This window comes from Coregonus clupeaformis, unplaced genomic scaffold, assembly GCF_020615455.1.
Source record: "Coregonus clupeaformis isolate EN_2021a unplaced genomic scaffold, ASM2061545v1 scaf1293, whole genome shotgun sequence".
Lineage (NCBI taxonomy): Eukaryota > Metazoa > Chordata > Actinopteri > Salmoniformes > Salmonidae > Coregonus > Coregonus clupeaformis.
In genome coordinates, this window is record NW_025534747.1 from 68,637 (window position 1) to 83,965 (window position 15,329).

The 15,329-nt window shown below is 52.0% G+C and overlaps 1 protein-coding gene across 1 annotated transcript in view; it reads left to right on the top strand.

Annotated features, from left to right (window-relative positions):
- LOC121578623 (exocyst complex component 6) overlaps positions 1-15,329 on the top strand; it is a 110,329-nt gene that overhangs the window by 36,770 nt on the left and 58,230 nt on the right. Inside the window, 3 exon segments of the mRNA XM_045217964.1 lie at positions 4,679-4,762; positions 7,605-7,772; positions 15,233-15,304. Of these exon segments, the coding sequence (XP_045073899.1) occupies positions 4,679-4,762; positions 7,605-7,772; positions 15,233-15,304 (324 nt within the window).

Here is a 15,329-nt window from a genome sequence, read left to right on the forward strand (position 1 = left end):
GATCCTCTCTAATCTTTACTGGAATGTGGTTCTGAATATAAACAGCCACACCTCCACCGTTGGCATTTCTGGTATTATCTGTAGATCTTATAACCTTGTATTGCTACCACTGTTATCATCAAAGGTATTGTCTAAGTGGGTTTCAGAGATAGTCAGAATATGAATGTTATCTGTTAGTAGCAAATTATTGATTTCATGAACCTTGTTTCTTAAGCTATATATGTTAACGTGGGCTATTTTGAGCACTTTTCTGGGATGCTTGTTTGTTTTCATTGCTTTACTTGAAGCCTTAGCAGAAGTAGATATTCTCATGTTATGTGTTGAATGGCAGTGTTCAATAGGTAGGTTCCTTCTATTGATTTGGCAGAATTGTCGCAATAGAGCTCATACTCAAACAATGATATCCATCCGCTCTATTGGAGCTCTGCCTGGGATAGAATACTTTATCCCAGTTATGAAAGACTGTAGACACTCAACCACAACAATCATCCCTTCAGTTGTTTCAGACTGTTTTTCTCTCTCTCTGTGTCTCTCTCTCTCTCTCTCTCTCTCTCTCTCTCTCTCTCTCTGTCTCTCTCTCCCTCTCTCTCTGTCTCTCTCTCTCTCTCTCTCTCTGTCTCTCTCTCTCTCTCTCTCTCTCTCTCTCTCTGTCTCTCTCTCTCTGTCTCTCTGTCTCTCTCTCTCTCTCTCTCTCTCTCTCTCTCTCTCTCTTTCTCTCTCTCTCTCTCTCTCTCTGTGTCTCTCTCTCTCTCTCTCTCTCTGTTCTGTCTCTGTCTCTCTGCTCTCTCTCTCTCTGTCTCTCTCTCTCTCTCTATCTCTCTCTCTCTCTCTCTCTCTTCTCTCTCTCTCTCTCTCTTCTCTCTCTCTCTCTCTCTCTGTCTCTCTCTCTGTCTCTCTCCTCTCTGTCTCTCTCTCTCTCTCTCTCTCTCTCTCTCTCTCTCTCTCTCTCTCTCTCTGCTCTCTCTCTCTCTCTTTCTCTCTCTCTGTTCTCTCTCTCTGTCTCTCTCTCTCGTCTCTCTTCTCTCTCGTATCTCTCTCTCTCTCTGTTTCTCTCTCTCTCTGTTTCTCTCAATTCAATTCAACTTAAGGGCTTTATTGGCATGGGAAACATATGTTAACATTCATAAAGCAAGTGAAGTAGATAGTAAACAAAAGTGAAATAAACAAAAATATTAACAGTAAACATTACACTCAGAAGTTCCAAAAGAATAGAGACATTTCAAATGTCATATTATGTATATATACAGTGTTGTAACAATGTGCAAATAGTTAAAGTACAAATGGGAAAATAAATCAACATAAATATGGGTTATATTTACAATGGTGTTTGTTCTTCACTGGTTGCCCTTTTCTTGTGGCAACAGGTCACAAATCTTCGGAGTTGATCAAAAATTGGATTTATTTTCTAATTCTTTGTGGGTCTGAGGAAATATGTGTCTCTAATATGGTCATACATTTGGCAGGAGGTTAGGAAGTGCAGCTCAGTTTCCACCTCATTTTGTGGGCAGGTGGCATTAGCCGTCTCTGAGAGCCAGGTGCCATGTGATACTGAGTCTGTAGAATAAACTTGCTAGAGTACATATTTGCCACTGTGAACTCTCTTGTTTAGGGCCAAATATGCATCTAGTTTGCTCGTGTTTTTTGTTAATTTCCAATGTGTCAAGTAATTATTTTTGTTTTTCATGATTGGTTAGCTCTACAGGTTGCTGACCTGCTGTTTGAGCCCCAGGACCAGCTTCTTAGGGTTTTTTCCCATTCGTGTGTCAGGGAACAGAGCCCTGCGATCAGCCTTAGGGGGCTTTTCTCGTGTCTGCAGCACATGAATACAACTCCAGGTCAGCTTTCTTAGGGGTTTTCTCCTGCGGTCTGTGTGTTTGTGAACAGAGCCCCAGGACCAGCTTACGTTTCCTGCGGCTCTGTGTGTTTGTGAAACAGAGCCCCAGGACCAGCTTTAGTTTTCTCCTGCGGCTCTGTGTGTTTGTGAACAGAGCCCCAGGTGACCAGCATTCTTAGGGGCTTTCCTGCGCTTGTGTGTTTGTGAACAGAGCCCCAGGACTAGCTTTCTTAGACTGCGGCTCGGTTTGATACGTTAGGGGCTTCTGGGGGGTAAAGAACGATAGGGGGGGGTCTGGGTTTGGGAACAGAGCCCCAGGACCAGCTTTCTTAGGGGCTTTTTCTCCTGCGGCGGTCATTATATTTTGTCAGCTGTGATTGGTCAAGCATATAATGAACACGGTAATTGACCGTTAATGAACATAAACACATTTTTAGCATCCTGCCCCTCCACTATAGCTAACAGATGCAGACCTTTGGAACATCTAATTTGAAAAAGTCTAATAAATCCATGTAATATAGCCTACACCGTCACAATAAATCCATTATTTATTTAAGACAGGTCTAAAGAAACATGATATGCAGAAAATGTAGTCTATTTCAGAAGAACAGAATAGCATACTCTGAGTTGTCCTTATGTTAGGTCCTGATCTGGCTATGCCATATGGCTGTGGGCTACACTAGTGGGTTCGATCCCCGGGACCACCCATACACAAAAAAAATGTATGCACGCATGACTGTAAGTCGCTTTGGATAAAAGCGTCTGCTAAATGGCATATTATATTTATTATTATACACTAGTTCATTTAGCAGACAAGATTTACTTAGAATTCAGTGGCATTATTTTATATTATTTTCAAATCAAATCAAATTTTATTTGTCACATGCGCCGAATACAACAGCCCTACTCTCAGATCGTTCACAGCTTTGTGGAAGTTACCTGTGGCGCTGATGTTTAGGCCGAGGTATGTGTAGTTTTTTCTGTGCTTTAAGGCAACGGTGTCTAGATGGAGTTTGTATTTGTGGTCCTGGCAACTGGACCTTTTTTGGAACACCATTATTTTTGTCTTACTGAGATTTACTGTCAGGGCCCAGGTCTGACAGAATCTGTGCAGAAGATCTAGGTGCTGCTGTAGGCCCTCCTTGGTTGGTGACAGAAGCACCAGATCATCAGCAAACAGTAGACATTTGACTTCAGATTCTAGTAGGGTGAGGCCGGGATGTGCAGACTGTTCTAGTGCTCGCCAATTCGTTGATATACTGTATATAGCCTTGTTATTACTTGGTACCCCCTGCACATCCACTCAGTACTGGTACTTCCTGTATATAGCCATGTTATTACCTGGTACCCCTGCACATGGACTCAGTACTGGTACTCCCTGTATATAACCATGTTATTACCTGGTACCCCTGCACATTGACTCAGTATTGGTACCCTGTGTATATAACCATGTTATTACCTGGTACCCCTGCACATTGACTCAGTACTGGTACTTCCTGTATAAGCCATGTTATTACCTGGTACCCCTGCACATCCACTCAGTACTGGTACTTCCTGTATATAACCATGTTATTACCTGGTACCCCTGCACATCCACTCAGTACTGGTACCCTGTGTATATAGCCATGTTATTACCTGGTACCCCTGCACATCCACTCAATACTGGTACCCTGTGTATATAACCATGTTATTACCTGGTACCCCCTGCACATCCACTCAGTACTGGTACTTCCTGTATAAGCCATGTTATTACCTGGTACCCCTGCACATCCACTCAGTACTGGTACTTCCTGTATATAGCCATGTTATTACCTGGTACCCCCTGCACATCCACTCAGTACTGGTACTTCCTGTATATAGCCATGTTATTACCTGGTACCCCTGCACATCCACTCAGTACTGGTACTTCCTGTATATAGCCTTGTTATTACCTGGTACCCCCTGCACATCCACTCAGTACTGGTACTTCCTGTATAAGCCATGTTATTACCTGGTACCCTGCACATCCACTCAGTACTGGTACTTCCTGTATATAGCCATGTTATTACCTGGTGACCCCTGCACATCCACTCAGTACTGGTACTTCCTGTATATAGCCATGTTATTACCTGGTACCCCTGCACATCCACTCAGTACTGGTACTTCCTGTATATAGCCTTGTTATTACCTGGTACCCCCTGCACATCCACTCAGTACTGGTACTCCCTGTATATAGCCATGTTATTACCTGGTACCCCTGCACATCCACTCAGTACTGGTACTTCCTGTATATAGCCATGTTATTACCTGGTACCCCTGCACATCCACTCAGTACTGGTACTCCCTGTATATAGCCATGTTATTACCTGGTACCCCCTGCATATTGACTCAGTACTGGTACTTCCTGTATATAGCCATGTTATTACCTGGTACCCCCTGTACATTGACTCAGTACTGGTACTTCTGTATATAGCCATGTTATTACCTGGTACCCCTGCACATCCACTCAGTACTGGTACCTCCTGTATATAGCCATGTTATTACCTGGTACCCCCTGCACATTGACTCAGTACTGGTACTTCCTGTATATAGCCATGTTATTACCTGGTACCCCTGCACATCCACTCAGTACTGATACTTCCTGTATATAGCCATGTTATTACCTGGTACCCCTGCACATCCACTCAGTACTGGTACTTCCTGTATATAGCCATGTTATTACCTGGTACCCCTGCACATCCACTCAGTACTGGTACTTCCTGTATATAGCCATGTTATTACCTGGTACCCCTGCACATCCACTCAGATCTTCACATTTCTACATCAGGTGAAACATCTGGCTTGTTGTTCTGTCTGTGTTTCCAGGGTGACAGAGAAACCTTTGAGAACTACTACAGGAAACAGAGGAAGAAACAGGCCAGGCTGGTGCTGCAGCCTCAGTCTAACATGGTGAGGATGGAGACCAGCTTCTGTTCTTCATTCTGTCTCTTCTCCCTCTATTGGTTCCCCTCTATCTGTTCCCCTCTATCTGTTCCCTCTATCTGTTCCCTCTATTGGTTCCCCTCTATCTGTTCCCCTCTATCTGTTCCCCTCTATCTGTTCCCCTCTATCTGTTCCCTCTATCTGTTCCCCTCTATCTGTTCCCCTCTATCTGTTCCCTCTATCTGTTCCCCTCTATCTGTTCCCCTCTATCTGTTCCCCTCTATCTGTTCCCCTCTATCTGTTCCCCTCTATCTGTTTCCCTCTATCTGTTCCCCTCTATCTGTTTCCCTCTATTGGTTCCCTCATCTGTTCCCCCTCTATCTGTTCCCCTCTATCTGTTCCCTCTATCTGTTCCCTCTATCTGTTCCCCTCTATCTGTTCCCTCTATCTGTTCCCTCTATCGGTTCCCCTCTATCTGTTCCCCTCTCTCTATCCCTCTATCTGTTCCCCCCTCTCTATCCCTCTATCTGTCCCCTCTCTATCCCTCTATCTGTTCCCCTATCTGTTCCCCTCTATCTGTTCCCCTCTCTCTATCCCTCTATCTGTTCCCTTCTCTCTGTTCCCCTCTATCTGTTCCCCTCTATCTGTTCCCCTCTATCTGTTCCCCTCTATCTGTTCCCCTCTATCTGTTCCCCTCTATCTGTTCCCCTCTATCTGTTTCCCTCTATCTGTTCCCCTCTATCTGTTCCCCTCTATCTGTTCCCTCTATCTGTTCCCTCTATCGGTTCCCCTCTATCTGTTCCCTCTATCTGTTCCCCTCTATCTGTTCCCCTCTATCTGTTCCCCTCTATCTGTTCCCCTCTATCTGTTCCCCTCTATCTGTTCCCCTCTCTCTATCCCTCTATCTGTTCCCCCCTCTCTATCCCTCTATCTGTTCCCCTCTATCTGTTCCCCTCTATCTGTTCCCCTCTCTCTATCCCTCTATCTGTTCCCTTCTCTCTGTTCCCCTCTATCTGTTCCCCTCTATCTGTTCCCCTCTATCTGTTCCCCTCTATCTGTTCCCCTCTATCTGTTCCCTCTATCTGTTCCCTCTATCTGTTCCCTCTATCGGTTCCCCTCTATCTGTTCCCCTCTATCTGTTCCCCTCTATCTGTTCCCCTCTATCTGTTCCCCTCTCTCTATCCCTCTATCTGTTCCCCCCTCTCTATCCCTCTATCTGTTCCCCTCTATCTGTTCCCCTCTATCTGTTCCCCTCTCTCTATCCCTCTATCTGTTCCCTTCTCTCTGTTCCCCTCTATCTGTTCCCCTCTATCTGTTCCCCTCTATCTGTTCCCCTCTATCTGTTCCCCCCTCTCTATCCCTCTATCTATCCCTCTATCTGTTCCCCTCTCTCTATCCCTCTATCTGTTCCCTTCTCTCTGTTCCCCTCTATCTGTTCCCCTCTATCTGTTCCCCTCTATCTGTTCCCTCTATCTGTTCCCTCTATCGGTTCCCCTCTATCTGTTCCCCTCTATCTGTTCCCCTCTATCTGTTCCCCTCTATCTGTTCCCCTCTCTCTATCCCTCTATCTGTTCCCCCCTCTCTATCCCTCTATCTGTTCCCCTCTATCTGTTCCCTCTATCTGTTCCCCTCTATCTGTTCCCCTCTATCGGTTCCCCTCTATCGGTTCCCCTCTATCTGTTCCCCTCTATCGGTTCCCCTCTATCTGTTCCCCTCTATCTGTTCCCCTCTATCTGTTCCCCTCTATCTGTTCCCCCCTCTCTATCCCTCTATCTGTTCCCCTCTATCTGTTCCCCTCTCTCTGTTCCCATCTATCTGTTCCCCTCTATCTGTTCCCCTCTCTCTGTTCCCCTCTATCTGTTCCCCTCTATCTGTTCCCCTCTATCTGTTCCCCTCTATCTGTTCCCCTCTATCTGTTCCCCTCTATCTGTTCCCTCTATCTGTTCCCCTCTATCTGTTCCCCTCTATCTGTTCCCCTCTCTCTATCCCTCTCTCTGTTCCCCTCTCTCTGTTCCCCTCTATCTGTTCCCCTCTATCTGTTCCCCTCTATCTGTTCCCCTCTATCTGTTCCCCTCTATCTGTTCCCCTCTCTCTATCCCTCTCTCTGTTCCCCTCTCTCTGTTCCCCTCTATCTGTTCCCCTCTATCTGTTCCCCTCTATCTGTTCCCCTCTATCTGTTCCCCTCTATCTGTTCCCCTCTATCTGTTCCCCTCTCTCTATCCCTCTCTCTGTTCCCCTCTATCTGTTCCCCTCTATCTGTTCCCCTCTATCTGTTCCCCTCTATCTGTTCCCCTCTCTCTATCCCTCTATCTGTTCCCCTCTATCTGTTCCCCTCTATCTGTTCCCCTCTATCTGTTCCCTCTCTCTGTTCCCCTCTCTCTGTTCCCCTCTATCTGTTCCCCTCTATCTGTTCCCCTCTATCTGTTCCCCTCTATCTGTTCCCCTCTATCTGTTCCCCTCTCTCTGTTCCCTCTATCTGTTCCCCTCTCTCTGTTCCCCTCTCTCTCCCTCTATCTGTTCCCCTCTATCTGTTCCCCTCTATCTGTTCCCCTCTATCTGTTCCCCTCTCTCTATCCCTCTTATCTGTTCCCCTCTATCTGTCCCCCTCTATCTGTCCCCCTCTATCTGTTCCCCTCTCTGTTCCCCTCTCTCTGTCCCCCTCTATCTGTTCCCCTCTATCTGTTCCCCTCTATCTGTTCCCCTCTATCTGTTCCCCTCTATCTGTTCCCTCTATCGGTTCCCCTCTATCTGTTCCCTCTATCTGTTCCCCTCTATCTGTTCCCCTCTCTCTGTTCCCTTCTCTTCTCCATCCATTGATTAGTAGTTGTTCCTCTAAACCTCCACCTATAATGTGTGTTTCCTGGGTCAGCACGAGACAGTGGAGGGGTACCGGCGGTACTTCAATCAGATCCTAGGGTTTTTCGTGGTGGAGGATCACATTCTGCACGCCACACAGGGACTGGTGACCAGAGCCTTTACTGATGAACTGTGGAACATGGCCCTGTCGAAGATCATTGCCGTGCTCCGCACACACTCTGTGAGTACCGCTCACACACAAACACACGTACACTCTGTGAGTACCGCTCACACACAAACACACGTACACACTGTGAGTACCGCTCACACACAAACACACGTACACTCTGTGAGTACCGCTCACACACAAACACACATACACTCTGTGAGTACCGCTCACACACAAACACACGTACACTCTGTGAGTACCGCCACACACAAACACACACACACTCTGTGAGTCGCTCACACACAAACACACATACACACTGTGAGTGCCGCTCACACACAAACACACATTCACTCTGTGAGTACCACTCAAACACAAACACACATACATACTGTGATTACAGCTCACGCACACACACACACACACACACCTGGATGTGAGGGGGAGCGAGTGGCCTGGCTGGACCATGACAAGGTCTATGGGGTCATGGAGGGCTCAGCCCTGTGTCTTTTTGGGATTGAAAGTCCCCTAGCAGTGAGAGGGCCAGGGTAGCAGTCACATTAACCCCAGCAGGGGATAAAGTCCCCTAGCAGTGAGAGGGCCAGGGTAGCAGTCACATTAACCCTAGCAGGGGATAAAGTCCCCCTAGCAGTGAGAGGGCCAGGGTAGCAGTCACATTAACCCTAGCAGGGGATAAAGTCCCCTAGCAGTGAGAGGGCCAGGGTAGCAGTCACATTAACCCTAGCAGGGGATAAAGTCCCCTAGCAGTGAGAGGGCCAGGGTAGCAGTCACATTAACCCAGCAGGGGCTAAAGTCCCCTAGCAGTGAGAGGGCCAGGGTAGCAGTCACATTAACCCAGCAGTGAGAGAGGGCCAGGGTAGCAGTCACATTAACCCAGCAGGGGCTAAAGTCCCCCTAGCAGTGAGAGGCCAGGGTAGCAGTCACATTAACCCAGCAGGGGCTAAAGTCCCCTAGCAGTGAGAGGGCCAGGGTAGCAGTCACATTAAGCCCAGCAGGGGCTAAAGTCCCCTAGCAGTGAGAGGGCCAGGGTAGCAGTCACATTAACCCTAGCAGTGAGAGAGGGCCAGGGTAGCAGTCACATTAACCCAGCAGTGAGAGAGGGCCAGGGTAGCAGTCACATTAACCCAGCAGGGGCTAAAGTCCCCTAGCAGTGAGAGGGCCAGGGTAGCAGTCACATTAACCCAGCAGGGGATAAAGTCCCCTAGCAGTGAGAGGGCCAGGGTTAGCAGTCACATTAACCCAGCAGGGGCTAAAGTCCCCCTAGCAGTGAGAGGGCCAGGGTAGCAGTCACATTAACCCAGCAGGGGCTAAAGTCCCCCTAGCAGTGAGAGGGCCAGGGTAGCAGTCACATTAACCCTAGCAGTGAGAGAGGGCCAGGGTAGCAGTCACATTAACCCCAGCAGGGGCTAAAGTCCCCCTAGCAGTGAGAGGGCCAGGGTAGCAGTCACATTAACCCAGCAGGGGATAAAGTCCCCTAGCAGTGAGAGGGCCAGGGTAGCAGTCACTTAACCCTAGCAGGGGCTAAAGTCCCCTAGCAGTGAGAGGGCCAGGGTAGCAGTCACATTAACCCCAGCAGGGGCTAAAGTCCCCTAGCAGTGAGAGGGCCAGGGTAGCAGTCACATTAACCCAGCAGGGGATAAAGTCCCCTAGCAGTGAGAGGGCCAGGGTAGCAGTCACATTAACCCTAGCAGTGAGAGGGCCAGGGTAGCATCACATTAACCCAGCAGGGGATAAAGTCCCCCTAGCAGTGAGAGGGCCAGGGTAGCAGTCACATTAACCCTAGCAGTGAGAGGGCCAGGGTAGCAGTCACATTAACCCTAGCAGGGGCTAAAGTCCCCTAGCAGTGAGAGGGCCAGGGTAGCAGTCACATTAACCCTAGCAGTGAGAGGGCCAGGGTAGCAGTCACATTAACCCCAGCAGGGGATAAAGTCCCCTAGCAGTGAGAGGGCCAGGTAGCAGTGAGAGAGGGCCAGGGTAGCAGTCACATTAACCCCCTAGCAGTGAGAGGGCCAGGGTAGCAGTCACATTAACCCAGCAGGGGCTAAAGTCCCCTAGCAGTGAGAGGGCCAGGGTAGCAGTCACATTAACCCAGCAGGGGATAAAGTCCCCTAGCAAAGAGAGGGCCAGGTAGCAGTCACATTAACACCCAGCAGGGGCTAAAGTCCCCTAGCAGTGAGAGGGCCAGGGTAGCAGTCACATTAACCCAGCAGGGGGCTAATGTCCCCTAGCAGTGAGAGGGGCCAGGGTAGCAGTCACATTAACCCAGCAGGGGGATAAAGTCCCCTAGCAGTGAGAGGGCCAGGGTAGCAGTCACATTAACCCCAGCAGGGGGATAAAGTCCCCCTAGCAGTGAGAGGGCCAGGGTAGCAGTCACATTAACCCCAGCAGGGGATAAAGTCCCCTAGCAGTGAGAGGGCCAGGGTAGCAGTCACATTAACCCAGCAGGGGGATAAAGTCCCCTAGCAGTGAGAGGGCCAGGGTAGCAGTCACATTAACCCAGCAGGGGCTAAAGTCCCCTAGCAGTGAGAGGGCCAGGGTAGCAGTCACATTAACCAGCAGGGGCTAAAGTCCCCTAGCAGTGAGAGGGCCAGGGTAGCAGTCACATTAACCCAGCAGGGGATAGAGTCCCCTAGCAGTGAGAGGGCCAGGGTAGCAGTCACATTAACCCAGCAGGGGATAAAGTCCCCTAGCAGTGAGAGGGCCAGGGTAGCAGTCACATTAACCCTAGCAGTGAGAGGGCCAGGGTAGCAGTCACATTACCTAGCAGGGGCTAAAGTCCCCTAGCAGTGAGAGGGCCAGGGTAGCAGTCACATTAACCCCTAGCAGTGAGAGGGCCAGGGTAGCAGTCACATTAACCCCAGCAGGGGATAAAGTCCCCTAGCAGTGAGAGAGGGCCAGGGTAGCAGTGAGAGAGGGCCAGGGTAGCAGTCACATTAACCCCCTACAGTGAGAGGGCCAGGGTAGCAGTCACATTAACCCAGCAGGGGCTAAAAGTCCCCCTAGCAGTGAGAGGGCCAGGGTAGCAGTCACATTAACCCTAGCAGTGAGAGGGCCAGGGTAGCAGTCACATTAACCCAGCAGGGGCTAAAGTCCCCTAGCAGTGAGAGGGCCAGGGTAGCAGTCACATTAACCCAGCAGTGAGAGAGGGCCAGGGTAGCAGTCACATTAACCCAGCAGTGAGAGAGGGCCAGGGTAGCAGTCACATTGCCCAGCAGGGCTAAAGTCCCCTAGCAGTAGAGAGGGCCAGGGTAGCAGTCACATTAACCCAGCAGGGGATAAAGTCCCCCTAGCAGTGAGAGGGCCAGGGTAGCAGTCACATTAACCTAGCAGGGGCTAAAGTCCCCTAGCAGTGAGAGGGCCAGGGTAGCAGTCACATTAACCCCAGCAGGGGATAAAGTCCCCTAGCAGTGAGAGGGGGCCAGGGTAGCAGTCACATTAACCCTAGCAGTGAGAGGGCCAGGGTAGCAGTCACATTAACCCTAGCAGTGAGAGGGCCAGGGTAGCAGTCACATTAACCCCAGCAGGGGATAAAGTCCCCTAGCAGTGAGAGAGCCAGGGTAGCAGTGAGAGAGGGCCAGGGTAGCAGTCACATTAACCCCCCCTAGCAGTGAGAGGGCCAGGGTAGCAGTCACATTAACCCAGCAGGGGCTAAAGTCCCCTAGCAGTGAGAGGGCCAGGGTAGCAGTGAGAGAGGGCCAGGGTAGCAGTCACATTAACCCCCCCTAGCAGTGAGAGGGCCAGGGTAGCAGTCACATTAACCCTAGCAGGGGCTAAAGTCCCCTAGCAGTGAGAGGGCCAGGGTAGCAGTCACATTAACCCTAGCAGTGAGAGAGGGCCAGGGTAGCAGTCACATTAACCCCAGCAGGGGATAAAGTCCCCTAGCAGTGAGAGGGCCAGGGTAGCAGTCACATTAACCCAGCAGGGGATAAAGTCCCCCCCTAGCAGTGAGGGGGCCAGGGTAGCAGTCACATTAACCCAGCAGGGGCTAAAGTCCCCCTAGCAGTGAGAGGGCCAGGGTAGCAGTCACATTAACCCAGCAGGGGCTAAAGTCCCCTAGCAGTGAGAGGGCCAGGGTAGCAGTGAGAGAGGGCCAGGGTAGCAGTCACATTAACCCAGCAGGGGATAAAGTCCCCTAGCAGTGAGAGGGCCAGGGTAGCAGTCACATTAACCCCCCCTAGCAGTGAGAGGGCCAGGGTAGCAGTCACATTAACCCCAGCAGGGGATAAAGTCCCCTAGCAGTGAGAGAGGGCCAGGGTAGCAGTCACATTAACCCCCCTAGCAGTGAGAGGGCCAGGGTAGCAGTCACATTAACCCAGCAGGGGATAAAGTCCCCTAGCAGTGAGAGGGCCAGGGTAGCAGTCACATTAACCCAGCAGGGGCTAAAGTCCCCTAGCAGTGAGAGGGCCAGGGTAGCAGTCACATTAACCCTAGCAGGGGATAAAGTCCCCTAGCAGTGAGAGGGCCAGGGTAGCAGTCACATTAACCCCAGCAGGGGCTAAAGTCCCCTAGCAGTGAGAGGGCCAGGGTAGCAGTCACATTAACCCCAGCAGGGGGCTAAAGTCCCCTAGCAGTGAGAGGGCCAGGGTAGCAGTACATTAACCCCAGCAGGGGGATAAAGTCCCCTAGCAGTGAGAGGGCCAGGGTAGCAGTCACATTAACCCTAGCAGGAGAGGGCCAGGGTAGCAGTCAATTAACCCCTAGCAGTGAGAGGGCCAGGGTAGCAGTCACATTAACCCTAGCAGGGGATAAAGTCCCCTAGCAGTGAGAGAGGCCAGGGTAGCAGTCACATTAACCCTAGCAGGAGGGGCCAGGGTAGCAGTCACATTAACCCAGCAGGGGATAAAGTCCCCTAGCAGTGAGGGGGCCAGGGTAGCAGTCACATTAACCCAGCAGGGGATAAAGTCCCCTAGCAGTGAGAGGGCCAGGGTAGCAGTCACATTAACCCCAGCAGGGGCTAAAGTCCCCTAGCAGTGAGAGGGCCAGGGTAGCAGTCACATTAACCCAGCAGGGGATAAAGTCCCCTAGCAGTGAGGGGGCCAGGGTAGCAGTCACATTAACCCAGCAGGGGATAAAGTCCCCTAGCAGTGAGAGGGCCAGGGTAGCAGTCACATTAACCCTAGCAGGGGCTAAAGTCCCCTAGCAGTGAGAGGGCCAGGGTAGCAGTCACATTAACCCAGCAGGGGCTAAAGTCCCCTAGCAGTGAGAGGGCCAGGGTAGCAGTCACATTAACCCTAGCAGTGAGGGCCAGGGTAGCAGTCACATTAACCCTAGCAGTGAGAGGGGGCCAGGGTAGCAGTCACATTAACCCAGCAGTGAGAGAGGGCCAGGGTAGCAGTCACATTAACCCCAGCAGGGGATAAAGTCCCCTAGCAGTGAGAGGGCCAGGGTAGCAGTCACATTAACCCCAGCAGGGGATAAAGTCCCCTAGCAGTGAGAGGGCCAGGGTAGCAGTCACATTAACCCCAGCAGGGGCTAAAGTCCCCTAGCAGTGAGAGGGCCAGGGTAGCAGTCACATTAACCCCAGCAGGGGCTAAAGTCCCCTAGCAGTGAGAAGGCCAGGGTAGCAGTCACATTAACCCAGCAGGGGCTAAAGTCCCTAGCAGTGAGAAGGCCAGGGTAGCAGTCACATTAACCCAGCAGCGGGGTTTGACCAGGCCTTTGTTGGTCCCCAGGACCCTGGTTGTGAGACCCTGTGAGTCCCAGCCCTGGGATATTACCATCATCCCTGACTGATTTCCAACTGCCTGTCCCCTGCTGCCTCCTCCTCCACACACTCTGCCTGTCCCCTGCTGCCTCCTCCTCCACACACTCTGCCTGTCCCCTGCTGCCTCCTCCTCCACACACTCTGCCTGTCCCCTGCTTCCTCCTCCTCCACACACTCTGCCTGTCCCCTGCTGCCTCCTCCTCCACACACTCTGCCTGTCCCCTGCTGCCTCCTCCCTCCACACACTCTGCCTGTCCCCTGCTGCCTCCTCCTCCACACACTCTGCCTGTCCCCTGCTGCCTCCTCCTCCACACACTCTGCCTGTCCCCTGCTGCCTCCTCCTCCACACACTCTGCCTGTCCCCTGCTGCCTCCTCCTCCACACACTCTGCCTGTCCCCTGCTGCTCCTCCTCCACACACTCTGCCTGTCCCCTGCTGCCTCCTCCTCCACACACTCTGCCTGTCCCCTGCTGCCTCCTCCTCCACACACTCTGCCTGTCCCCTGCTGCCTCCTCCTCCACACACTCTGCCTGTCCCCTGCTGCCTCCTCCTCCACACACTCTGCCTGTCCCCTGCTGCCTCCTCCTCCACACACTCTGCCTGTCCCCTGCTGCCTCCTCCTCCACACACTCTGCCTGGGCCCTGCTGCCTCCTCCTCCACACACTCTGCCTGTCCCCTGCTGCCTCCTCCACACACTCTGCCTGTCCCCTGCTGCCTCCTCCTCCACACACTCTGCCTGTCCCCTGCTGCCTCCTCCTCCACACACTCTGCCTGTCCCCTGCTGCCTCCTCCACACACTCTGCCTGTCCCCTGCTGCCTCCTCCTCCACACACTCTGCCTGTCCCCGCTGCCTCCTCCTCCACACACTCTGCCTGTCCCCTGCTGCCTCCTCCTCCACACACTCTGCCTGTCCCCTGCTGCCTCCTCCTCCACACACTCTGCCTGTCCCCTGCTGCCTCCTCCTCCACACACTCTGCCTGTCCCCTGCTGCCTCCTCCTCCACACACTCTGCCTGTCCCCTGCTGCCTCCTCCTCCACACACTCTGCCTGTCCCCTGCTGCCTCCTCCTCCACACACTCTGCCTGTCCCCTGCTGCCTCCTCCTCCACACACTCTGCCTGTCCCCTGCTGCCTCCTCCTCCACACACTCTGCCTGTCCCCTGCTGCCTCCTCCTCCACACACCTCTGCCTGTCCCCTGCTGCCTCCTCCTCCACACACTCTGCCTGTCCCCTGCTGCCTCCTCCTCCACACACTCTGCCTGTCCCCTGCTGCCTCCTCCTCCACACACTCTGCCTGTCCCCTGCTGCCTCCTCCTCCACACACTCTGCCTGTCCCCTGCTGCCTCCTCCTCCACACACTCTGCCTGTCCCCTGCTGCCTCCTCCTCCACACACTCTGCCTGTCCCCTGCTGCCTCCTCCTCCACACACTCTGCCTGTCCCCTGCTGCCTCCTCCTCCACACACTCTGCCTGTCCCCTGCTGCCTCCTCCTCCACACACTCTGCCTGGGCCCTCCGAGCACACAGCACTTTACCATATTCACACTAGTTCATCTGCTGTTATTGTTGCAGTCTGTCCCCATTAGGCTCAGATGACCTGAGCTCTTCGTCAGATCAATCTGAATGGAGCCCTGCTCAAAGCTGCTCACTGGGAGGGCCTACCAGGAAGAAGTGCCTAGATACCAATGATCATTCCTAACACTTCTAGATAAACCCTTACCTCACCCAGAAGACCGGGAGTAAGACTGTCCCTTTTCCATTTGAATGTGAAGGAAACAGGACTTTTGATCCCTCTCATTTCCTCTCCAGTCGTACTGCAGTGATCCTGACCTGGTGCTGGAGCTGAAGAACCTCATTGTCATATTTGCAGACACATTACAGGTGAGACTTGTCCAGGTCTTCTGAA